Source organism: Mobula birostris, chromosome 17, assembly GCF_030028105.1.
Source record: "Mobula birostris isolate sMobBir1 chromosome 17, sMobBir1.hap1, whole genome shotgun sequence".
Taxonomy (NCBI): Eukaryota; Metazoa; Chordata; class Chondrichthyes; order Myliobatiformes; family Myliobatidae; genus Mobula; species Mobula birostris.
The window spans coordinates 1313014-1339638 of NC_092386.1; the positions used below are offsets into that span (position 1 = coordinate 1313014).

Genomic DNA, 26625 nt, shown 5'->3' on the forward strand with positions numbered 1-26625 from the left:
GGTGATCTGGAGCATAGATTTCCAGCCAGTTGTGAGCAACTCACTCACACATGACTACGAGAACTTGGCCCATTTTCCAGATCAAAGCAAGTTAGTATGGGAAAATGGAGATTCGCTGATAAGTTAGAACGAGGAGGTACAAGGCATGTAATGAATATATCAGAATGCTTAGTCGGGAAGCAAGTGGCTGGTATTGAGTATTTTTTAAAAAAAATTACCTCTTCCATCGACTCCTCCACTTGGGCTTGCACAGGTTCAGGTGATCTAAGGCTAATTGGCACAAAAGCTGGTGCTTTGTTGACCTCCTCTGGGTTGATGGGATAGATGTCCTCCTCATGTTCTACCTCTGATTCGTCATCATCATCCTCCTCCTGGGATGCTCTCAGGGTAACAAGTGGCATCTTTGTTGTTCCTTGGCTTCTGCTACCAGCAGTTCTAATTTGAGCCTCCTTCTTCCCCAACACTTTGCTGACCTTGGATTTAGTTTTCTGAGTTCGAACCAGTCTCGATCTGACTTTGCCCTCACTGTCTCCCTCAGATGAGAATGGAGGAGCTGGCGGTGGCTGATTTGCTGAAGGGTTATAAAATGTTGTAGGCTTGGGCTGCCTCCCAGATCTACAATAGAAACAAATTTATCTCTTGCGTCTATGCAACTGAATCCCAGAGATTCATAAAGATAAAATTTAGCTTTATTGAAACACACAGTGACAAATCAAATCAGCGAGGACTGTGCTCGGCAGCCCACAGGTGTCGCTGTGATTCCGGCACCAATAGAGTCTGCCATTAGCCCATTAACATTTAACATACATCTTTGGAATGTGATAAGAAACCTATATGGTCACAGGGAGAATATAAAATTCCTTACAGGTGGCAGGAACTGAACTCCCATATTATAGGTGGTGCTATATAGCTTGGCACTAGGTTAGGGTTGGTGCTTAACTGCGACCCACTAACACCTTTTTCTCAATTTATGTTGTTTTTGAATAGTACATCTGAAAATGAGTACCATATTTTCACAAAAATGTGTAACTTTAATCAAAGGAATATCATCACTGTCAGATTCTGAGCTGAGTAGCCTAATAACAGGAGTTTGACATTCTACAGGCCATCAGTTAGTCAACAAATATTCAGCTGATTGGACTTCTTCCTTTCATTGAGGAATTAAGGCCACCAACAAAAGTATGCCTACTGACAACAGGGATCAAGATAAACCACGTCAAGTTTAAACCAAGACCTGAACCATTCATGCTATACTTGCTCAGTGAGCTGGTATTGGGCAAAATTCAGGTGTGGATGCAAATGATCAAGATTATCTCCAAATCCACAGAGGGGTATTCAATTGAAAAGTGAACACTGATGCCCATACCTGGTTGGCTTGCTCATGATATTTTCCTGAACAGCAGCCAACGTTAACTCCTCCTGCTCATTCTGTTCATCATGCTGAAATGTCTTTTCTGATTGTTGTTCTTTGTTAAAATTGCCAGTCCTCCTCGGTCGCTCGGTGATCGAATCAGGAACATTTTTGCTCTTTGATTCCACTGTGTCTGAACATGCAGCATCCAGAGACTGGGATTCTGACTGGAAACCAAAGCAAAACTGGTTTTACAGTTGAACTGATCAGCACTATTGATTGAACTATCAGCACTAACAAGTTGTTCACTAACTACCCTTTATCAGCTCTATACTCTGGCAACAGTTTTACTACCAAACTAAAGAATCAGTGAAAAGAAAGATATATAAATATGTATTTTATTCAGCTTTGTAATTACTCCAATTAATTTTAGCTATTCGTCAGTAGGAACTACGTAGACGACGAGCCTGAGATACTAGATGGTTTAACTGATTATGCAATTAACACCACAGGATGTATAGCTTTGAGGAGCTTCAGTTTGAAGAGTTCTGATCAGCCATAGGTCATATATAGCTGGGCCTAAGACTTCACCTCAGAGTATATTTAGGAATGAGATACGATAGGCAATGTTACATCTTTCTTCTAATTTTTAAAAAGGAAAACAGTTTTCTGAAGCTTTAGGAGCAGCTGGCTTGCACATGAATAATGAGAGAACTTGAACCACAGTTTCCAGGTGAAAGCAAGTTAGTAAGGAAATGAGAGATCAGCTAACAGAAGCACAGAAACATAGAAAACCTACAGCATAATACAGGCCCTCCAGCTGCAGCTCCTAACAAACTGGGTTAGGGATCTGGAGCAGGAGCCGGATGACCTCCGGATCATTCGGGAGAATGAGGAGATTATAGGTAGTAGCTTCAGGGAGGTAGTTACGCCAAAGAAGCAGCGCGCAGGTAATTGGGTTACTGTCAGGCGAGGGAAGGGGAAAGGGCAGGCAGAGCAGGGTTCCCCTGTGGCCATTCCCCTCAACAACAAGTATACCGATTTGGATACTGTTGGAGGGGATGACTTACCTGGGACAAACTGCAGCAGCCGGATCTCTGGCACTGAGTCTGGTTCTGCAGTGCAGAAGGGAGGGTGGAAGAAGAGCAGAGCGGTAGTGATAGGGGACTCGATAGTTAGAGGTACAGAAAGGAGGTTCTGTGATCGTGACAGAGAATCCAGGATGGTTTGTTGCCTCTCGGGTGCCAGGGTCAGGGATGTCTCTGATCGCGTGCACAGCATTCTGAAGTAGGAGGGTGATCAGCCAGATGTCATGGTGCACATCGATACCAATGACGTAGGAAGGAAGAGTGAGGAGGTCCTGAAGAGTGAGTATAGAGAGCTTGGTTGGAAGTTAAAAAGCAGGACCTCGAGGGTGGTAATCTCAGGATTGCTACCTGTGCCACGTGCCAGTGAGGTTAAGAATAGGATGCTCTGGCGGATGAACATGAGGCTGAGGAACTGGTGTAGGGGGCAGGGTTTCAGATTTCAGGATCATTGGGACTTCTTCTGGGGCAGGTGGGACCTGTACAAGAGAGACGAGTTACACCTGAACTACAAGGGGACCAATATCCTTGCAGACAGGTTTGTTAGTGCTATTGGGGAGGATTTAAACTAGATTTGCAGGGGGGTGGGAACCAGAGTGCCAGAGCAGCTAGTGGAGCAGGGGTGAAAATAAATTATGTTAAAAGTTCATACAAAGTCACAAATAGAACGGTTGTGTGTGGTGGTAATAATCTTCTGAGGTCTGTCTATTTCAATGCAAGGAGTATTGTGGGGAAGGCTGACGAGCTGAGAGCATGGATTGACACATGGAATTACGACATTATAGCCATTAGTGAAACTTGGCTACAGGAGGGGCAGGACTGGCAGCTTAACGTTCCAGGGTTCCAATGTTTCAGACGTGATGGAGGCAGAGGAATGAAGGGTGGTGGGGTGGCATTGCTAGTCAGGGAACATGTTACAGCAGTGCTCAGGCAGGACAGATTAGAGTGCTTGTCTACCGAGGCCATATGGGTGGAGCTGAGAAAAAGGAAAGGCATGACCACATTAACGGGGTTGTATTATAGACCACCCAATAATCAGCAAGAATTGGAGGAGCAAATCTGCAGAGAGACAGCAGACAACTGCAGGAAACAAAGTTGTGATAGTAGGGGATTTTAATTTTCCACATATTGGTTGGGACTCCCATACTGTTAAAAGTCTAGACAGGTTAGAGTTTGTAAAATGTGTTCAGGAAAGTTTTCTAAATCAATATATAGAAGTATCGACTAGAGAGGATGCAATATTAGATCTCCTATTAGGAAAGGAGTTAGGACAGGTGACGGAAGTGTGTGTAAGGGAACACTTTAGTTCAAGTGATCACAATACCATTAGTTTCAACTTGATTATGGATAAAGATAGATCTGGTGCTCAGGTTGAGGTTCTAAACTGGAAAAGAGCCAAATTTGAAGAAATGAGAAAGGATCTAAAAAGTGTGGATTGAGACAGGTTGTTCTCTGGCAAGGATGTGATCGGTAAGTGGGGAGCCTTCAAAGGAGAAATTTTGAGAGTGCAGAGTTTGTATGTTCCTTGAATTAAAGGATTAAAGGCAAAGTGAATAAGAATAAGGAACCTTGGTACTCAAGGGATATTGGAACTCTGATTAAGTATGGAACCAAAAGAAATGGGGGAGATCTTAAATGGGTTTGTGCATCTGTATTTACTAAGGAAACTGGCATGGAGTCAATGCAAATAAGGCAAACAAGTAGTGAGGTCATGGAACCTATATAGACTGAAGAGGAGGAGGTGCTTGCTATCTTGAGGCAAATCAGAGTAGATAAATCCCCAGGACCTGACAGGGTATTCCCTCGGATCTTGAAGGAGACTAGTGGTGAAATTGCAGGGGCCTTGGCAGATATATTTAAAATGTCAGCATCTATGGGTGAGGTGCCAGCGGATTGGAAGATAGCTCATGTTGTTCCATTGTTTAAAAAAGGCTCTAAAGGTAATTCAGAAAATTATAGGTCAGTAAATTTGACATCGGTAGTAGGTAAATTATTGGAAGGAGTACTGAGAGATAGGATCTACAAGTATTTGGATAGACAGGGACTTATTAGGGAGAGTCAACATGGCTTTGTGCGTGGTAGGTCATGTTTAACAAATCTATTAGAGTTTTTCAAGGTTACCAGGAAAGTGGATGAAGGGAAGGCAGTGGATGTTGTCTACATGGACTTCAGTCAGGCCTTTGACAAGGTTCCGCATGGGAGGTTATTTAGGAAGATAGTTAGTTAGATATTGGCTCAATGGAAGAAGCCAGAGAATGGTAGTGGAGGATTGCTTCTCTGAGTGGAGGCCTGTGACTAGTGGTGTGCCACAGGGATCAGTGCTGGGTCCATTGTTATTTGTCATCTATATCAAGGTTCTGGATGATAATGTGGTAAATTGGATCAGCAAATTTGCTGATGATACAAAGATTGGAGGTGTAGTGGACAGTAAGGAAGGTTTTCAAAGCCTGCAGAGAGATTTGGATGAGCTGGAAAAATGGGCTGAAAAATGGCAGATGGAGTTTAATACTGACAAGTGTGAGGTATTGCACTTTGGAAGGACAAACCAAGGTAGAACATACAGGGTAAATGGTAAGGCACTGAGGAATACAGTAGAACAGAGGGATCTGGGAATACAGATACAAAATTCCCTAAAAGTGGCGTCACAGGTAGATAGGGTCGCAAATACAGCTTTTGGTACATTGGCCTTTATAAATCAAAGTACTGAGTACAAGAGTTGGAATGTTATGGTGAGATTGTATAAGGCATTGGTGAGGCTGAATTTGGAGTATTGTGTGCAGTTTTGGTCACCAAATTACAGGAAGGATATTAATAAGGTTGAAAGAGTGCAGAGAAGGTTTACAAGAATGTTGCCAGGACTTGAGAAACTGAGTTACAGAGAAAGGTTGAATAGGTTAGGACTTTATTCCCTGGAGCGTAGAAGAATGAGGGGAGATTTGATAGAGGTATATAAAATTACGATGGGTATAGATAGAGTGAATGCAAGCAGGCTTTTTCCACTGAGGCTGGGGGAGAAATAAACCAGAGGACATGGGTTAAGGGTGAAGGGGGAAAAGTTTAAAGGGAACATTAGGGGGGACTTCTTCACACAGAGAGTGGTAGAAGTGTGGAATGAGCTGCCAGATGAAGTGGTAAATGGGGGTTCACTTTTAACATTTTAGAAAAACTTGGACAGGTACATGGATGAGAGGTGTATGGAGGGATATGGTCCAGGTGCAGGTCAATGGGACGAGGCAGAAAAATGGTTCGGCACAGCCAAGATGGGCCAAAAGGCCTGTTTCTGTGCTGTTATGTTCTATGGTTCTATGGTCCACAATGCTGTGTCAAACATCTACTTACTTTAGAAATTACCTAGGGTTGCCCATAGCCTCTATTTTTCTAAGCTCCATGTACCTATCCAGGAGTCTCTTGAAAGATCCTATCGTATCCGCCTCCACCACCATTGCCGGAAGCCCATTCCATGCACACCACTCTCTGCATAAAAATTTACCCCTGACATCTCCTTTGTACCTACTTCTAAGCACCTTAAAACTGTGCCCTCTTGTGTTAGTCATTCCGGCCCTAGGAAAAAGCCTCTGACTATCCACACGATCAATGCCTCTCATCATCTTATACACCTCTCTCAGGTCACCTCTCATCCTCCGCGCCTCCAAGGAGAAAAGACCGAGTTCACTCAACCTATTCTCATAAGGCGTGCTCCCTCATCCAGGCAACACCCTTGTAAATCTCCTCTGCACCCTTTCTATAGTTTCCACATCCTTCCTGTAGTGAAGCGACCAGAACTGAGCACAGTACTACTCCAAGTGGGGTCTGACCAGGGTCCTATACAACTGCAACATTACCTCTCGGCTCTTAAACTCAATTCCACGGTTGAAGAAGGCCAATACACCGTATGCCTTCTTAATCACAGAGTCAATCTGCATAGCAGCTTTGAGCGTCCTATGGACTTGGACCCCAACATCCCTCTGATCCTCCACACTGCCTGCCAAGAGTCTTGCCAGGAATACTATATTCTGCCATTATATTTGACCTACCCAAATGAACCACTTCACCCTTACAACAGGAATTCTGCAGATGCTGGAAATTCAAGCAACACACATAAAAGTTGCTGGTGAACGCAGCAGGCCAAGCAGCATCTGTTCACTCTTCCTTCAGTTAGTCCTGACGAAGGGTCTCGGCCTGAAACGTCGACTGCACCTCTTCCTACAGATGCTGCTTGGCCTGCTGCGTTCACCAGCAACTTTGATGTGTGTCACTTCACCCTTATCTGGGTTGAATTTCATCTGCCACTTCTCAGCTCAGTTCTGCATCCTATCAATGTCCTGCTGTGACAGCCATCCACAACACCTCCAACCTTTGTGTCATTGGCAAACTTACGAACCCATCCCTCCACTTCCTCAGCCAGGTCATTTATAAAAATCACGAAGAGTAAGGGTCCCAGAACAGATTCCTGAGGCAGAACACTAGTCACCGACCTCCATGCAGAATGTGACCCATCTGCAACCACTCTTTGCCTTCTGTGGGCAAGCCAGTTCTGGATCCACAAAGCAATGTCTCCTTGGATCCCATGCCTTCTTACTTTCTCAATAAACCTTGCATGGGGTACCTTATCAAATGCCTTGCTGAAATCCATATACACTACATCTGCTGCTCTTCCTTCATCAATGTGTTTAGTCACATCCTCAAAAAATTCAATCAGGCTCGTAAAGCATGACCTGCCCTTGACAAAGCCATGCTGACTATTCCTAATCATATTATACCTCTCCAAATGTTCATAAATCCTGCCTCTCAGGACCTTCTCTATCAACTTACCTACCACTGAAGTAAGACGCACTGGTCTATAATTTCCTGGGCTATCTCTACCACCTTTCTTGAATAAAGGAACAACATCCGCAACCCTGCAATCCTCCAGAACCTCTCCCAGCCCATTGATGATGCAAGGATCATTGCCTGAGGCTCAGCAATCTCCTCCCTCGCCTCCCACAGTAGCCTGGGGTACATCCCGTCCAGTCCCGGTCACTTCTCCAACGATGCTTTCCAAAAGCTCCAGTATATCCTCTTTCTTCATATCTACATGCTCAAGCTTTTCAGTCTGCTGGAAGTCATCACTACAATCACCAAGATCCTTTTCCATAGTGAATACTGAAGTATTCATTAAGTACCTTTGCTATTTCCTCCAGTTCCATACACATTTTCCCACTGTCATACTTGATGTCTTTCATGTCTTATCCTCTTGCTCTTCACATATTTGTAGAATACCTTGGGGTTTTCCTTAATCCTGCCTGCCAAGACCTTCTCATGGCCCCTTCTGGCTCTCCTAATTTCCTTCTTAAGCTCCTTCCTGTTAGCCTTATAATCTTCTAGATCTCTAACATTACCTAGTTTTCTGAACCTTTCATAAGCTTTTCTTTTCTTCTTGTCTAGATTTACTACAGCCTTTGTACACCACGGTTCCTGTACCCTACCATAACTTCCCTGTCTCATTGGAACGTACCTATGCAGAACTCCACACAAGTATCCCCTGAACATTTGCCACATTTCTTCCGTATCGTTCCCAATTTAAGCTTCCAAGTTCCTGCCTGATAGCCTCATAATTCCCCATACTCCAATTAAAAGCTTTTCTAACTTGTCAGTTCCTATCTCTCTCTAATCCTATGATAAAGGAGATAGAATTATGATCACTGTCTTCAAAATGCTCTCCCACTGAGAGATCTGACACCTGACCAGGTTCATTTCCCAATACCAAATCAAGTACAATCTATTGTAAGCTTATTTACATATTGTGTCAAGAAACCTTCCTGAACACACCTAACAATCTCCACCCCATCTAAAGCCCTTGCTCTAGGGAGATGCCAATCAATATTTGGGAAACTAAAATCTCCCATCACAACAACCATAGGACCATAGAAACTACAGCGCAGAAACAGGCCCTTTGGCCCTTCTTGGCTGTGCCGAACCACCTTCTGCCTAGTCCCACTGACCTGCACACGGACCATCTCCCTCCATACATCTCCCATCCATGTATCTGTCCAATTTATTCTTAAATGTTAAAAAAGAACCCGCATTTACCACCTCGTCTGGCAGCTTATTCCATACTCCCACCACTCTCTGTGTGAAGAAGCCCCCCCCTAATTTTCCCTTTAAACCTTTCCCCCCTCACCCTTAACCCATGTCCTCTGGTTTTTTTCTCCCCTTGCCTCAGTGGAAAAAGCCTGCTTGCATTCACTCTATCTATACCTATCATAATTTTATATACCTCTATCAAATCTCCCCTCATTCTTCTACGCTCCAGGGAATAAAGTCCTAACCTATTCAACCTTTCTCTGTAACTGAGTTTCTCAAGTCCTGGCAACATCCTTGTAAACCTTCTCTGCACTCTTTCAACCTTATTTATATCCTTCCTGTAATTTGGTGACCAAAACTGAACACAATACTCCAGATTCGGCCTCACCAATGCCTTATACAACCTCATCATAACATTCCAGCTCTTATACTCAATACTTCGATTAATAAAGGCCAATGTACCAAAAGCTCTCTTTATGACCCTATCTACCTGTGACGACACTTTCAGGGAATTTTGTATCTGTATTCCCAGATCCCTCTGTTCCACTGCACTCCTCAGTGCCTTACCATTAACCCTGTATGTTCTACCTTGGTTTGTCCTTCCAACGTGCAATACCTCACACTTGTCAGTATTAAACTCCATCTGCCATTTTTCAGCCCATTTTTCCAGCTGGTCCAAGTCCCTCTGCAGGCTCTGAAAGCCTTCCTCACTGTCTACTATACCTCCAATCTTTGTATCATCAGCAAACTTGCTGATCCAATTTACCACATTATCATCCAGATCATTGATATAGATGACAAATAACAATGGACCCAGCACTGATGCCGGTGGCACACCACTAGTCACAGGCCTCCACTCAGATAAGCAATTCTCTACCACCACTCTCTGGCTTCTTCCATCGAGCCAATGTCTAATCCAATTTACCACCTCTCCATGTATACCTGAATCTTCCTAACTAACCTCCCATGCGGGACCTTGTCAAAGGACTTACTGAAGTCCATGTAGACAATATCCACTGTCTTCCCTTCATCCACTTTCCTGGTAACCTCCTCGAAAAACTCCAACAGATTGGTCAAACATGACCTACCATGCATAAAGCCATGTTGACTCTCCCTAATAAGCCCCTGTCTATCCAAATGCTTGCAGATTCTGTCTCTTAGTACTCCCTCCAATAACTTACCTACTACTGACGTTAAACTCACCTGCCTATAATTTCCCGGATTACTTTTCGATCCTTTTTTAAACAACGGAACAACATGAGCCACTCTCCAATCCTCTGGCACTTCCAGCAGACAACTCTGCTATTATTACACCTTTCCAGGATCTGTTTCCCTATCTGCTCCTCGATATCCCTGCTACTATTGGGCGGCCTATAAAACACACCCAGTAGAGTTATTGATTCCTTCCTATTCCTAACCTTCACCCACAGAGACTACGTAGACCATCCCTCCATGATATCCACCTTTTCTGCAGCCGTGACGCTATGTCTGATCAACAGTACCACGCCCCCACCTCTTTTGCTTCCCTCCCTGTCCTTTCCGAAACATCTAAAACCTGGCACTTTAAGTAACCATTCCTGTCGCTGAACCATCCAAGTCTCTGTAATGGCCACCACATCATAGCTCCCAAGTGCTGATTCACGCTGTAAGCTCATCCACTTTGTTCACAATACTCCGTGCATTAAAATAGACACATCTCAAATCGTCGGTCTGAGCGCATCCTTCTCTGTCACCTGCCTATCCTCCCTCTCGCACTGTCTCCAAGCTTTCTCTACTTGTGAACCAACCTCCTCTTCCCCGGTCTCTTCTGTTCGGTTCCCGCCCCCCTCACAATTCTAGTTTAAACTCTCCCCAGTATGCCAAAGCACAATGAGCATATTCATCAAAATGATGTGAAATATAAGAGACTTTAGTGTTAGATCTACCAGAGATGCTGGAAGTTTTGCTTCATTGGTTCCTTTGGATTGATTCCGGACTGCGCCCTGCTGTATTGGAACTGTATCCACAACGTTTGCAGTCTGGTGGTGAGCCTCACTTTCTTTATTAACAGCGAGACCTGGACTGAGCCCCGTAATATCTTGAGTCGCAATATTATTTTCTTGTAGTGCAGCAGTTTTTCTTTCTTGCACTGACACATCTTTCCTTATCACTGCCCTCCCTAAATTTGGCTTGGGCTTCTGGAAACGGCTCCTTACTGATCGACCTGGTTTCTCTACAAATCTGAAGAAAAGCAAATATTAATATACAAAATCCAAATCCAGCACTTAAATTACAGAAATATTTCATATTTTTTTAATTTAATGATTCCTTATAACATACAAGTTTCTCCATATTCCTCAACCTTTGTATTTGGTCACATGTGAACTAAGTAACTTTGAGCAGTTCAGCACTTTGTGTAAAACCAAATTATCCTATCCGGATACATGGTAGCTCGGTATGGCAACTGCTCTGCCCAGACCACAAGAAACTGCAGTGTTCTGGACATAGTTCAGCACTTCACTGAAAACAGCCTCCTCTCTGTCGACACTTCTCACCGTCTCAGTAAAGTAGCTAACGTAATCAAAAACCCCACCCATCCAGACATTCTTTATTATCCCCTCTCCCATCAGTCAGAAGATACAAATGCAAAGAACAATATATAAGCAGCTTCTACCCCACTATTATAAGTCTATAGAATTGTTCCCTAGTTTGACAAGATTGATTTTTGAACTCAAAATCCACCACATTAGGACGATGCACCTTATTGTCTACCGGCATTGCACTATCTCTGTAGCTATTACACGTCATTCTGTGTCTGTTATTGTTTTACTTTCTACCCTAAGAATTAGATAGGAAATAATAGGCCACTAGGCTAGATGAGTATTTGGATGGACAGAACCATGTGGTAGGTCATATCTAACCAAGCTAATAAGAGTTTTTGGAGGAGTTTACAAGGTAGGAGCCCATGGCAATACAGGAAAGATACTAACACGGATAAAGCAATGACTGATTGGCAGGAGACAAAGAGTGGGAATAAAGGCAGCCTTTTCTGGTTGGCTGCCAGTGACTTGAGGTGTTCCACAGGAGTCTGCATTGGGACCGCTTCTTTTCATGATGTATGTCAACAACGTGGATGATGAAATTCTTGGTTTTGTGGCAACGTTTGGAGACAATATGAAAACAGGTGGAGGGGCAGGTAGTGTTGAGAAAGCAGAGAGGCTACAGAAGGACTTAGATAGATTAGAATGGGCAAGGATTAGAATACAGCGTCGGGAAGTGTATAGACTATTTTCCAAACAGGGAGAAAACTCAAAAATTGGGAGTGCGGAGGGATTTGGGAGCCCTCATGCAGGATTCCCTAAAGGTTAATTTACAGGTTGAATCAGTGGTGAGGAAGGCAAATGCAATGTTAGCATTCATTTCAAGATGACCAGAATATAAAAACAAAGATGTAATGCCAAGACTGTGTAAGGCACTGGTATGGCCTCATTTGGAGTATTGTGAGCAGTTTTGGATGCCTTATTTAAGAAAGGATGTGCTGACATTGGAGAGGGATCAGCGGAGGTTTACAAGAATGATTCCAGGAATGAAAGGGTTATCATATGAGTAGTGATTGAAGCCTCTGAGTCTGTACTTGCTGGAATTTAGAAGAATGAGAGGAGATCTCACTGAAAAATATCAAATGTAGAAAGGCTTAGGTAGAGTGAATGTGATAAGGATGTTTCCTTTAGTGGGGAGTTTAGAGGGCACAACCTCAAAATAGAACAATGTCCATTTAGAAAAGAGATAAGGAGAAATTTCTTTAGCTAGATGGTGGTGAATCGATGGAATTCATTGTCACAGACGGCTGTGGAGGCCAGGTCATTGGGTGCATTTAAGGAGGAGGTTGATAGGTTCTTCTTGATTAATCAGGGCATGAAAGGTTATGGGGAGAAGGCAAGAGAATGGAGTTGACATGAAAACGAATCATCCATGATTAAATGCCAGAGAAGACTTGATGGCTAGATGGCTGAATTCTGCTCCTATATCTTAGGTCTTATGGTTACCAAGAAGACTGACGAAGAAAGAGCAGTGTACACGCATAGCAAGGCTCACATGTGAGGTTGGGCCAGAATGTTAAGTCACTTGGCTTCAGGATAAGGTGGTCATTTGAATTGAACAGTGGCTGAGCAGGAGAAGGCAGAGTGGTAGTGGAGCAGTGTCTCTCTGACTGGAGGCCTGTGATTAGTGGTGTACCGTAAGTTTTGGTGCTGTGTCCATTGCTGTTTATCATCTATATTAATGAGTGGCACAATGGCTGTTGTGATGTGCAGTGTGGCCTCACTTTCAGCTTCCACCACTGGCTAGCAGTCTTGTGAAAAGGAGAGCTGAATGTCCAAGTCTCTCCCTGCCACTACATAGCTTCTCCAACAGCAAGCCTCATGTCGTGCCTCCTTGCTGGCGACACACGGAAACTGAACTCCTTTCGGATTCAGGCTAAACCACAGAGGAGAAGAGGAAGTCTGGCCCCTCCGCACATAGTATACAGGTCCACTGGCATGTGGACACCACCTGGGGCTCGTGAGCAGACCCTCAGCTACAGGTAAATAGCCCCACTGCCTTGTAGGCAATCTTGGGAGAGACGAAGGCTAGAGGAGGAGATCCGGAGTGGAGCCAAGGACAGCTGGACATCAGTGAACATCCTTCTGGCAGCTCTTGCAGCCAAGCTGATGCCAAACGTAAACACCAGGAAATCTGCAGATGCTGGAAATTCAAGCAACACACATCAAAGTTGCTGGTGAACGCAGCAGGCCAGGCAGCATCTCTAGGAAGAGGTACAGTCAAACGTATTGCTTCCTAAGCTTTCCTTCGGACGACACTAGTGAGTCATTCATCATTCACATACATGAAGAGTAAAAATCTTTACGTTATATCTCCATCTAAATATGTAATGTGCAATCATAATAATTTATAATAAATAGAACAGCCAATGTAACATAGAAATACACTCAAATCAGCGTTTTAATCAGTCTGATGGCCTGGTGAAAGATCTGTCCCAGAGCCTGTTGGTCCTGGCTTTTATGCTGCAGTAGCGGGCATAGTGGACATAAGGAAGGCTGTCAAAGCTTGCAAAATAATCTAGACCAGCTGGGAAAAAGGAGTAGAGGACTTGGGATGTTATGCTGAAGTTGTATAAGATGTTGGCGAGGCCAAATTTAGAGTATTGTGTGCTCTTCTGAACATCTACCAACAGGAAAGATATGGATTAGGTTTGGACTTTATTCAATGGAGTGCAGGAGAATGGGGGAGATTTGATAGATGTATACTAAATGATGAGGAGTATAGATAGGGTAAATGTAAGCTGGGTTTTTCCCACTGAGAAGTGATACTAGAACTGGAGGTCATGGGTAGAAAGCAAAAGATGAAATATTCAAGGGGAATCTGAGGGGTAGCGTTTTGGCTCAGAGGATGGTACGACTATAGAACAAACTGCAGCAGAAGTGGTAGTTGTGGGTTCGATCGTCATTTTGGATAGGTGCATGGCTGAGAGCGGTTGGTCCAGGTGCAGGTAGATGGAACTAGGCAGAATATCAAGTCAGCATGTACCAGATGGATAGAAGAGCCCGTTTCTGACCTGCAGTGCTCTATGGCTACTTTCTCAATGCACTGGTAATGAATTGCTCAGTATGAACAAAATGCAAGACAAGCTTTTCACTGTTCTTGGTACACTGGACAATAATAAGCATATAGCACATTTATAAATACAGTAGGGTTAGCCTTAACCCTAATGGTGACAAAGTTTAAAAGAAGTGGCAAACCATTCTTGTAAATACTTGAACAGCTGTTGTACAGCTTCACTGAAAACAACCTGGGAGTAAGTCGTGAATCTGCTTTGACAATGGTGCACTCTACTGAGGTGAACAGGGAAACACAGGAAATGCGATATATTACCGTGGAGCAGTGACAGAATCCTGAACTTCACATGACGACACCTCTTCAGCTTTATCAGCTCCTTTTTCAGACTTCAATATACCACTGACATCCTACAGGAAAATACACAGCTCATTTACATTCACTTTAGCTTCTGAACAAAGTCACCGAAAGACAATTTCACTACCAGCAAAAAGAGAGTACGAACATTCGCAAAACACTTTGTGTTTGTCAAAATAATCAGTTACATTTGTCCAAATCTGTATATGTCACAAATGCTATGAGGTACAGTCTTTCTCCCCAAAGATGACACGCAAAATTAATCTCATCATGAAAGGGAAGATCAAAATTGATCAGGGAGAAATCCTCAAAACTGCTATATAAACAAAAGCTTTAAATAATGAGCAAACACAAACAGAGGCATACAAGGTGAAAGGAGGCATAGATCAGATCAAGAGGAGAGCCGGAGACTGTTCCCCAGGGCAGAATTAGCTAATACAAGGAGGCATAATATTAATATGTTTGGAGGAAAGTATGGGCCGATGTCAGAGGACAGCCCAACATTGTGCATCGAAGGGCACAGATAAGTATTTTATACAGAAAATGGTGGGTGCATGGAACACCCTGCCGGGGTAGCGGTAGATACATTAGGGACATTTAAGAGACTCTTAGACAGGCATGGATGATAGAAAAATGGAGGGCTATGCAGGAGAGAAGGTTAGATTGATCTTAGAGTAGGTTAAAGGGACCGACCAAAAGGAGAAAGGGCCTGTACTGTGCTCTACGTACAAACAACTGAGTGCACTTAACCCTGTTCTTTAATCTGCTGTGTAAATATGGAACACATATTTAGCTTTTATGATTGTTGAAAGTTACTTCTCCCAGCTCCTGGTGTTGACTGCCTTCAATTCAAAAGGTAGGATTACTGCCTCAATGGTACAAGTTTAGTGACATAAGAATTTTTCCCCAATGTTGGCTGCTTGTTACTAACGCACAAAATTATATAGAAATTTGTGAAAAAGAACACTTGTAAATCAGACCGTCTTTTGAAACAAAGACTTACTGACAGACACATACAACGTGGATGAAAGCACAATTCACAAAGTACAAATAACGTCAATCTCCCTGATAGCTTAAAGCACAAGACAGCCTGTGACACAGTTTCATTACGAGTAGTGCCCAACCTTTCTGGTGTCTGATTCTTTCAGACTCATCACTCTCAAAAGTGACAGTGTAAATGTCAGTGCAAGGCATAAACCGTCTCGTGAAGCCAATTCCTTTTGAGCAGCAAAGCAGCAAACAAACAGCCCTATCTCAGAGTGTGTAATACTCACAAAAGGCACAGATCAAGTGGACAGCCAGAGACCTTTTTTCCTGGGTGGAAATGATGTAGTTGTGGCTCTATTCCAGGATATAACCTATGCTACACTGCCGCACACCTTGGCTGAAGAATGGCCCATTACACACACAGTATTCATTTCAAAGAGATCCAATATTTCTACTGCATGCAAACACAGAGGTGCTATTCTCTCCTACACCCCAGCCACACCCATCCACTTTCAGTAGCGGGCAACTTTACAGCTCTGAACCTGCCATCAACACCTTCTCTCCTTCACTGGTATATATCAGGAAATTTGCTGTTTTGCAGCAGCAGTACAGTGCAAAGGCATAACATTACTATAAATTCAAATGTATTATTGTGTATTATTTTATCAAATGTAAATAAATAGCACAAATGAGGTGCTGTTTATGGACGGTTCAGAAATCTGATGGTGGAGGGGAAGCTGCTGTTCCTAAAACACGTGGGAAGGGGACTGCACATTGATGAAGCAGTTCAGATGTTGCTAATTTCAGCTCTTTTCACAATATTGCTGCAAAAACTTTCAAATGTGTAAAAATCAATTTCAAATACGGACAGCTGCTGAAGAAACTCTGCAGATGTTAGTCCCTAACATAGTTTTAACAGTCTACTTACAGGACAGCACGTTTATACCTTTTCTGACTGTTCATTTGTGATCTCAGAACGTCCTCCAGGGTAAGCATCATGATACGGTAAAAGTGACTCTTCCACTATGTCAGCCTCGGACTGGTTGGTGACAGCCCCAGACTCCATCACGTTGGCACTAGATTGGGTGGCAATGCCCCTAGACTCCACCATGTTGGCGGATTGGACAACAATGATCCCAGATTCCATCACGTCGGCCCCGGATTGGGTGGTAATCACCCCAGATTTTATTACGTCAGTGCAAGATTGGATGGCAATGGCCCCAGGTTCCATCACATTGGTGGATTCCATCATAGCAGTCCTGGAGTGGATATCATCAGCCTCTGACTGGGTATCATAGGCCCTGGACAGAACATCATCAATTTCAGATTCCATCACATTAGCACTAGATTGGGTGGCGTCAGCCCTGGATTTCATCATGTTGGCCCCAGTTTGGGCAGAGTCAGGCTCCGACTGGGCAGCATCAACCCCAGATTCCATTGTGTCAGCACTAGATTGGCTGAGTTCGGCCGTGAATTGGGCAGAGTCAAGTTCTGACTGGGCAGCATCAATGCCAGATTCCGTTGTGTCAGCACTAGACTGGGTGGCGTCAGATCCAGACTGGGCAGAGTCAAGTTCCGACTGGGCAGCATCAACCCCAGATTCCATTGCATCGGCACTAGATTGGGTGGCGTCAGCCCTGGGTTCCATCGTATCAGCCCCAATTTGGGCAGAGTCAGGGCTTGACTGAGCAGCATTGGCCCAGGATTCAACCGTGCTGTCACAAGATGTCCTGGGCTTGGGAGTGGTTTTTCTACCCGCTTTGTTCCTTCCAACCAGTTTTAAGTTGGGTTTAAATTTCTGAGGCCGAGCAAGCTGACGTTGGTTAGAATCTCCTCTTGGGTCTGGGGGGGTCGTTGTTGATGGTCTGTCACTCTCACAGTCACTGCAACAAACATTTTGGCAAAATAAGCAGAAAGATGTTCAAATATTTAGAAAAGGGAAATAACTCTTAAGTTTCAAGATTCATAGTACAGCATCATCAGCAGTAGATGAATAAATGGCAAAAACAGAGACATTTTATGAAATAATACCAATGTCAAAAGTCCTGATACAAGTCTCTGTCAGAGTCATAGAACACAAGAGCCTTCGGCCCATCTAGTCCGTTCTGAACATTTAATCCGCCGAGTCCCATTGACCTGCACTGGGACAGCAGCCCTCCATACCCCTTCCCTCCCCTCCCATCCATGTACCTATCCAAACTTCTCTTCAGTACTGAAATTGAACTTGCATGCACCATTTGCACTGGAAGCTCATTCCACACTCTTACCATCCTTTGAGTGAAGAAGACAGCCCTCATGTTGCTCTTAAATATTTCACCTTTCAACCTTAACCCATGACCTGTAGTTCTAGTCTCCCCCAACCTCAGTGGAAAAAGCCAGCTTGCTTTTACCCTATCTACACCCCTCCTAATTTGATATCCCTCTATCAACTCACTCATCATTCAAAGCCAGTAAATCCCAATAGTAGAAGCTAGCTTTGCATCACTTTCTTTCCTCCCAATTTTCAACAGCAACCAAACTTTATGAATGACACGGTCCATCTGTTAAAGTGCAGACAGTTTTGAGCAATTAACTCCAAGCAACTTGAATGCAATTCTTACAATAACAATAATTTGGAAAAAAGATATGTCTCTAAATTCTACTTTAACCTTGGTAGTGTAATGGTTAACATGATGCCAGCAATCAGGGTTCAATTCCCACCACTGCCTGTATGTTCTCCCTGTGACTGGGTAGGTTTCCTCCAGAAGCTCTGGTTTCCTCCCACATTCCAAAGACGTACGGGTTACGGATAGTAAATTGCTATGATGGCACTGGAAGCATTACAACACTAGCAGGCTGCCCCCAGCACATCCCCGGACTGTGTTGATTATTGACGCAAACCGTACAGATGAAAAATAAAGCTAAGCTCTAATAATCTCTATTACTTAGAATATTTTCTCAGTCTTTTTTATTTCATTAAATTTCCGACCTTTTATTCACATTATTCATCATGCTTAAAATTGTCAGCATAACAAAATGTTCTTCAAGTAGCACCAAAGACACCAACTACAAAATCCCACATGCAGCCGACAAGGACTGAATAATGTCCAGAGATTGGCAAGTAAGTGATTCAGCAACATAATTTACTGTTCTGTTTATTTTCAGATCAGAGCTTGGAAACCTGCTGTGCATCTCTCTGAAAGTTTCACGACATCACCGTACTTCCTAGTTCAGCTTTATCAACTCTGTAACATGGTCAGATTTGAGAAACAGCCATTCCACGAGGAAAGGAGCTGCAGTGCCTGCTTCAACTCACAGATAAAGGACAAGAAGAAATCATGCAAAATTAGCTTTATTTTGAAACGGAGACACCAGCCAGATATAAGTGATTATTTCTCACAATGACTTAGTGCGCATGCGCCGGTCGTGCATGCGCCGGGCGTGTATGCAGCCTGGTACAGCCGTTCCAATCAGTATCCTTACTTCCTTCTTCTCACTTTTTAACTTACGTGACTTTTTGTATTTTTTTTTCCACAGTAACACGTCGAAGCCGCACCCTCTCTAACATGCTGGTAGAGAGAGTTTTATTTGGGTTTTTAGCGCTGGAAATAGTTACATCCCGACACGCGGGACAGAAGCATGGTCGCATTGTGTATTCCAGGGACCAGCTGTTTGTGCAAACGCCGGCTGGTTTAGTGAGCAGAGCGGCAGACACCCCTGCTGAAATCTGGAGGAAAACACACAGAGGATGTGGTGGGAGATCACAAAGTCGAGGAAAGAGGACCGGGTCAAGACAACAGAGACTTATGGAGAAGAGGAGTTCGGTGGGTAATAAAATGGACGAGTTCACGGCACTAGCCAGGCGTCAGAGAACATTTCGGGAGTGCAGTGTTATGTGTTTCACTGGAACAGGGCTGCACGAGGACATATCCAATCAAAACTCCTCCATGGATGGCTTTCAGACCATTCTGGCTGACTGGAAGTGCACTGAGAGCAGTAAGCGTAAAGGAGTTGGGTGCTTACTGTTCTGGTTAACAACGGATGGTGCAATCCGGGTCATATTACGATCGAGGAACGTGTTTGTAGACCGGATATTGAACTTTTTACTGTTGGACTTTGGACACATTCCACCGAGATACAACACTTGGCGGCACGGGAGGTTGTTCCTGCCTGTGGCCATCAAACTTGCAGCTACTCCCGTGGAGGGTCAGACACCCTGAGCCAATAGGGTGGTCCTGGACTTATTTCCCATCTGGCATAGTTTGCATATTGTTGCTTGATTGTTTGTGGTTTTCGTATTGCTATATTTATGCTCTATTCTTGGTTGGTGCGGCTGTAACAAAACCCAATTTCCCTCGGGATGAATAAAGTATATCTATCTGACATCAAAACATACAATGAAAGGTGTCATTTGTGTAAATGACCAACACAGTCCAAAGATATGCTGGTGGGAGCCCACAACTTACTAACCCTAACCTTGGAATGTGGGAGGAAACTGAACCACCCAAAGGAAACACACACGGTCACGGGAAGAATGTACAAGCTCCTTACAGACAACGGCGGGAATTGAACCCTGATTGCTAGCAAGATAAAGCGTTTTGCAAACAACAATACTATTGTGCCCCCCAATCTTCTTAAATTGTCTCAATTATCTCAAATACCTTAAAGCAGGGGTCCCCAACCTTTTTTGCACCATGGACTGATTTAATATTGATAATATCCTTGCGGACCGGCTGACCGGGGGGGTGGGGGGATTGTTCAAGTAGAGTTAAACTCACCTCAACATGTCTTTTACAGTTAGGGTTGCCAACTTTCTCAGTCCCGAATAAGGGACAATAGCAGTCAAATCCCGGGACACTTTACCCCAGGAAAGACTACCATGACCCTGAAGCCTTGCGCGGGCACCTGTGTGCGCATGTGTGATGTGCGCATGTGCATACATGCCAATTTCCCCTCCCCCCACAAACCGGTTTTGCCTTCATCTTCCCTACTATACTGTACATACATTATTTCTACTTTATATAGGCTGAGTATTTATCATATCATTCTTGCTTTTACTATATGTTAGTGTTATTTATTTTCCGTTTTATCTGTTATTTGGTATGATTTGTTAGGTTATTTTTTGGGTCTGGGAACGCTCAAAAATTTTTCCCATATAAATTAATGGTAATTGCTTCTTCGCTTCAGGCCATTTCTGCACGAAAGGTTTCATAGGAACGCTCTACCTTAGCGGGGGGAAATACAGTCCTGTATGGAACAAACCAATTTAGCCCAATATACAGGATGTCCCGGCAAATACGGGACAGTTGGCAACCCTATGTTCAAGTTCAACAGTGCGTGACAGGGAATGAGGAAAGGTGCAGCTGGCTCATATCGTTTCCTCGCGGCCCGGTAGCACATGCCTTGCGGTCTGGTGGTTGGGGACAGCTGCCTTAAAGGAACTATATGCATGCAAGTTTATCATCTGTACCTTAACAATTCATCTTCCTCGCTGGGCTTTCCCTTTGTCCTGGCTCGTGAAGGCTGTTTGCTTTTAGAAGCTTCTTGGTCAGGTGATGCTTCAACATTGGCCGCCGTATGGCTTTCATCTTTGGCTTCTCCAACTGGCTTCTGAGCGCCGTCTTTTCTACCAGAACCTGAATCGTTCTGGGCTGCTACGCAAACATAATATTTTTCATTGTGATACAATAAAAGCATCCACAAACAAAGAATTTGGTGTGTTTACTCAGCTCTAGGTTCGTGTGCTAATGTTCACCTGCTGCAAAGGAGTTCAATCCAACTTCCTCTCTGAATGACAGATACTTAGTCTTATGTTTCTCTTCTGCTCACTTTCTCTGTAAGTGTTTTCATCCCTGAGATACATGATATTACAGGCAACAAGAACTCACCTGAAGAGGCCTACAGAAACACAAAAGATTCTGCAGATACTGGAAATCTGGAATAACACACACAAAATGCTAGAGGAACTCAGCTGTCAGGAAACATCCATGGAAATGAATAAACACTACTGTTGAAGAGTTTTGGCCCAAAATGTCAACTGTTTGTTCCTTTAAAGAGATATTGTCTGACCTGTCGAGTCCTTCAGCATTTCTGAGATAAGTGGCCCACATTTGTATGCAGGAAGATTACTGAATCTAATTCTGGCCTTGTGCTACAAGTGTCAGAAAGGTTCAGCAAACATAACCAAAGCTCCAAGAGTTCTCACCTTTCTAATCCACAAGTTACAAGGCTATTTGCTGCTCCTGTTTTACTGGTATCAGCCAGTTCAACATAACAAAGAAGGAATAGGGCCTGAAGCAAAAGTTTGGGCACTCTGCATGGTTAGTACCTAGTATCACCCCCTTTGGCAAGTATCACAGCTTGTAAATGCTTTCTGTAGCCAGCGAAGAGTCTTTCAATTCTTGTTTGGGGGATTTTCGCCCATTCTTCCTTGCAAAAGGCTTCTAGTTCTGTGAGATTCTTGGGCGCTCCTGCATGCACTGCTCTTTTGAGGTCCATCTACAGATTTTCGATGACATTTACGTCAAGGGACTGTGAGGGCCATGGCAAAACCTTCAGCTTGCGCCTCTTGAGGTAGTCCATTGTGGATTTTAAGGTGTGCTTAGGATCATTATCCTGTGTAGAAGCCATCCTCTTTTCATCTTCTGCTTTTTTACAGACGGTGTGATGTCTGCTTTCAGAATTTGCTCGTATTTAATTGAATTCATTCTTCCCTCTACCAGTGAAATGTTCCCCGTGCCACCGGCTGCAACTCAAGCCCAAAAGCATGATCGATCCACCCCCATGCTTAACAGTTCTTTCATGAAATTCTGCACCCTTTTTCCTCCAAACGTACCTTTGCTCATTCCGGCCAAAAAGTTCTATTTTAACTTCATCAGTCCACAGGACTTGTTTCCAAAATGCATCAGGCTTGTTTAGAGGTTTCTTTGCAAATTCTCGACGCTGAATTTTGTGGTGAGGACGCAGGAAAGGTTTTCTTCTGATGACTCTTCCATGAAGATCATATTTGTACAGGTATCACTGCACAGTAGAACAGTGCACCACCACTCCAGAGTCTGCTAAATCTTCCTGAAGGTCTTTTGCAGTCAAACAGGGGTTTTGATTTGCCTTCCTAGCAATCTTACATGCAGTTCTCTCGGAAAGTTTTCTTGGTCTTCCAGACCTCAGCTTGACCTCCACCATCCCTGTTATCCGTCATTTCTTAATTACATTACAAACTGAGGAAACAGCTTCCTGAAAAAGCTCTGCTATCTTCTGATAGCCTTCTCCTACTTTGTGGGCATCATTTATTTTAATTTTCACAGTGCTAGGCAGCTGCTTAGAGGAGCCCATGGCTGCTGATTGTTGGGACAAGGTTTGGGGAGTCAGGGTATTTATAAAGTTTTGAAATTTGCATCACCTGGCCTTTCCTAACGATGATTGTGAACAAGCCATAGCCCTAACAAGCTAATTAAGGTCTGAGACCTTGGTAAAAGTTATCTGAGAGCTCAAATTTCTTGGGGTGCCCAAACTTTTGCATGGTGCTCCTTTCCTTTTTCACTCTAAAATTGTACAAAACAAAAATAATACACTAATCTTACTTAAGGGGGAAAGATAAAAACTGCAACCACCAGCCTTAAATGAAGCAAATGCACAGGCAGACAGCATTACCTTTACCTTTCTCACGCTGCTGTACTCTACGTTTTGGCTGTTGAATACCACCCTCCTCCTCTGACACGTCTTTAGTAATGTCCTTTGCCACTGCATCTGCAGCATCCTTTTTCTTCCGTTTTCGTTTGGTTGAAGTTTTTTGTACAGTTTCTTTATTCTGTGCACCTTCCAGACTGTGGGATGCCCCAGTTCCCTCTGCCAGAGTGCTAGAGTCAGCCTCAGCTAACTCCTGGTCAGACACTTCAATTGGATCAGGGTCATCTAGATCACTTTCCGTCTCTTCCAATTTCTTGCCTAAATGTGTAAAGATAAAATTAGAAATGGCATCATGTGTACCTTTCTAGAACCTTCCAAATTGTGTAATTGCAAAGGAAACATTCAGAGTACGCAGGAAATGAAAGATTGAAAGATTTTAAAAAATTGCAGTCCTTGTAGACAAGACTATCCACCTCAATATCATAAAAACAATTTTCATTTTACACAGTTTCTAATATATAATCTCACACTAGAGAGATTTCATATTCAATCATTATTGTCATGCTTGCGTAAATATTTATTAGAAATCCCTGCGCAGGAAAAGAGAGGTCACAATTGCATTTATCATCAAAAATACAGGGTATTTGTATTCATAAGAATCCTGGGTAATAAGCTACTGTTCTTCCATTAAGTGCCCAGGTCAGGTACGATGCAGTGGCATTAAACCCCCATCACCCTATCCCTTAAAGTACTTCAGTCCTTTATTTTTAAAATTACTTACAGATACAGCGCAGAACAAGCTCTCCTGGCCGAACAAACCGAGGCACCCTGCAACCCACTGCTTTAATCCTAGCCTAATCAAAAGGACAATTGACAATGACCAACTAACCTACAACCTACTAACTGCTATGTCCTAAGACTACGGAAAGAAACTGCAGTACCCCAAGGAAACCCACATACCCACAGGAAGAACAAACAAATGTCCTCTTACAGAGAACGCAGGAACTGAAATGCAAACTCAGATACCCCAAAATGTAATAGGGTCATGCTAGACACTACTCTACCTTGGGCAACTGGTAATTTTTACAATCCAACGGACTACATCAGGATTAGCACTGAAACTAAACAACAGAATGTGGTATCATAAACACAGGAGTTCCAATAGATGCTAGAAATGCAAAGTACCACACACAAAATGCTGGAGGAACTCAGCATATCAGGCAGCATCCATGAAAATGAACTAACAGTTGACGTTTCAGATCCAGACCCTTCTTCAGGAAAGTGGTATGTTTGTGTCTCCCTCTCTTTTTTTGACAGTAGCATAGAGAGCTTACACGCAGTACTGTAACATCGCAGTTCAGGAAGGATGGGGGGCAGGGGGGATAGGTGTGACCCTTCTTCAGAAGGTAGCAGTTAATAAAAATAAATAACATTAATTAATTCAGATATGTTTGTATAAACACTCCCAGGTAAATCAGGTGGCTAAGATTCTTGGTTGGTGCAACTGTAACAAAACCCAATTTCCCTCGGGATCAATAAAGTATGACTATGACTATATAACTGGACCACTTATCAGACAAATGGAACTGAGCTTAGACCATGTCTTATGTCAAAGGCAGAGAGTGGTCTAAAACAGAGTGTTAGATGCAGGATACAGATCATGTTCCTGTTAGTAATGGCTATCCATCGCTCCTGCTGCAAGTACAGCTTCCCCAGCAGATGCACAGCTGCCTGTAATGTCCAAAAGGCTAAGTATCATGTTGGGTTTCACAAAAAGAACAGTCACTTTAACATTGACCAGACACCAGTCCACATGATACAACACAAGAGTATAATTTTATGCCCTTTACAAGGTTACAATTAGACAGAAAATCATGCCTTTTCCTCTTTCACATTTACTCTTTATTGCTGAAACAAATTTGTGGGAGACAAGGAGAAGCTGGCAAAAATACCCTAAATACATTTAAGAAACATGATAACATATTTCGAAATTGACTTACTTTTCCTGTTTCGCTTGGTAGCCGATTTTCTCGGAGCTTGACCTTTATCCCTGCCACTCCTTTCCTTCTTCTTTTTTGCCTCTCCCTCCAGAACACGGGTTAATAGCTCTCCAAAAACATCCAGATCGAGTGGCTTCTTCTCTTCTGTGTGTTACAAGGTAGATGAAACAGCCATAATTGACATGGATGCACAAAGAACAGACACACACAATAGCCACTATTTCTTAGACCAGGGGTTCCCAACCTGGGGTCCACGGACCCCTCAGTTAACAGCAGGGGCCCATACCGTAAAAAAAAATTTGGGAACCACTGTCTTAGACTAAGTCCTTTGACTCTTAACTTATTTTCTTAAAGCATCAGCACTTCATTTATCATGATTCTTCTTTCAATAGTATCTCCCAGTACTTTAGTAACACAGCCAGCATTCAAATGACATTTCTGTTCTTCCATCTGGTTCAGAAAGGCTCGCACCCATTTAGAAACCAGCAGACTTACTGAATGCTTTATCTATCCTCCATGAATTCAACTTTTCTTCCCGCTTAAATTTGTTCTGTTGGAAAAAAAATACTTAAATAAATAAAACCAGAGAGATTAACTTACTTTTTTAATGATGCAATTTCTTTAAGATAATTTTGATGAAAATTACTGTAATTAAATGTTTCATCTCTGAATAGTGTTTATTTATAGACTCATAGAGAAGTACAGCACAGAAATAGACCCTTCAGCCCAGCCAAAACCACTCAAACTGGCAACTCCCAATGACCTGGCTCTCCGTATCCCTGCTGTCCATGTACCTATCCAAACTCCTCTTAAATGCTGAAATCGAGCTCACATGAACCACTTGTGTTGGCAGATCATTTCACACCCACGACCAATTTACAAGACCAATATTCAAAAATACTCATGCAACTATTTGTAAAGAGAATTTTTTCCCCAAACGTCAGTTAAAAATACCTTTATTTCAATTCGTGATCTGTTTGGGAACAGCTGACCAATCATAGAGAAATCCGTCCCAACCATACTTATCGCGAGAAAGAACATGTCAGTTTCTGGAAGAAATAAAAAAAATTCTGAAGGAACATATTACAAATTAAATTAGAACATACACAGTACAGTACTGACACAAAATATTGTGCTGATCTCTTAACCTACTGTAAGATCAATCTAACCATTCCCTCCTACATAATCCTTCATTTTTCAATCATCCATGTGCCTAAGCGTTTCTTAAATACTCCTAAATGTATCGACCTCTACCACAACCCTTTTCAGAGTGTTCCATGCACTCAGCACTCTCTGTGTAAAAAAAAATTACCTTTGACATCCCCCCCAGTCATCCAGACCTCTTATCATTTTGTATCAAGTTAGCCCTCACCCTCCTTCACTCCAGAGAGAAAAGCCCTAGTTCACTAAACCTATCCTGGTAAGACATCCTTTCTAATCCAGACAGCATCCTGGTAAGTCTCCTCTGTACCCTCTTTACTGCTTCTACATACAAGAAAATAAGAAAACCCATCACAAGCAAATTCTAACAACAAAAATTATAAAAGGCAAAAGGGAACATAGAGATGGCACCTAAGTACAGTGG

At 43.1% G+C, this 26625-nt stretch overlaps 1 protein-coding gene across 6 annotated transcripts in view; it reads right to left on the reverse strand.

Annotated features, from left to right (window-relative positions):
* Window positions 1-26625, reverse strand: part of LOC140211466 (uncharacterized) — a 122713-nt gene that overhangs the window by 66770 nt on the left and 29318 nt on the right. For 4 of the 6 annotated variants that reach the window (XR_011889466.1, XM_072281177.1, XM_072281179.1 and 1 more), the window contains exons 8-17: window positions 25995-26089; window positions 25536-25590; window positions 25041-25184; window positions 23065-23358; window positions 20885-21065; window positions 16382-17318; window positions 14410-14501; window positions 10425-10719; window positions 1367-1578; window positions 219-615 (exon numbers count right to left, since the gene is read on the reverse strand). Coding sequence is in view for 5 of the 6 variants with exons in the window: in XM_072281177.1 (XP_072137278.1) it covers window positions 219-615; window positions 1367-1578; window positions 10425-10719; window positions 14410-14501; window positions 16382-17318; window positions 20885-21065; window positions 23065-23358; window positions 25041-25184; window positions 25536-25590; window positions 25995-26089 (2702 nt within the window). In the remaining variant the exon portion in view is untranslated. Of the gene's footprint in view, window positions 1-218; window positions 616-1366; window positions 1579-10424; window positions 10720-14409; window positions 14502-16381; window positions 17319-20884; window positions 21069-23064; window positions 23359-25040; window positions 25185-25535; window positions 25591-25994; window positions 26090-26625 lie in introns of all 6 variants that reach the window. The other 2 variants (XM_072281178.1, XM_072281176.1) reach the window with 2 other exon arrangements.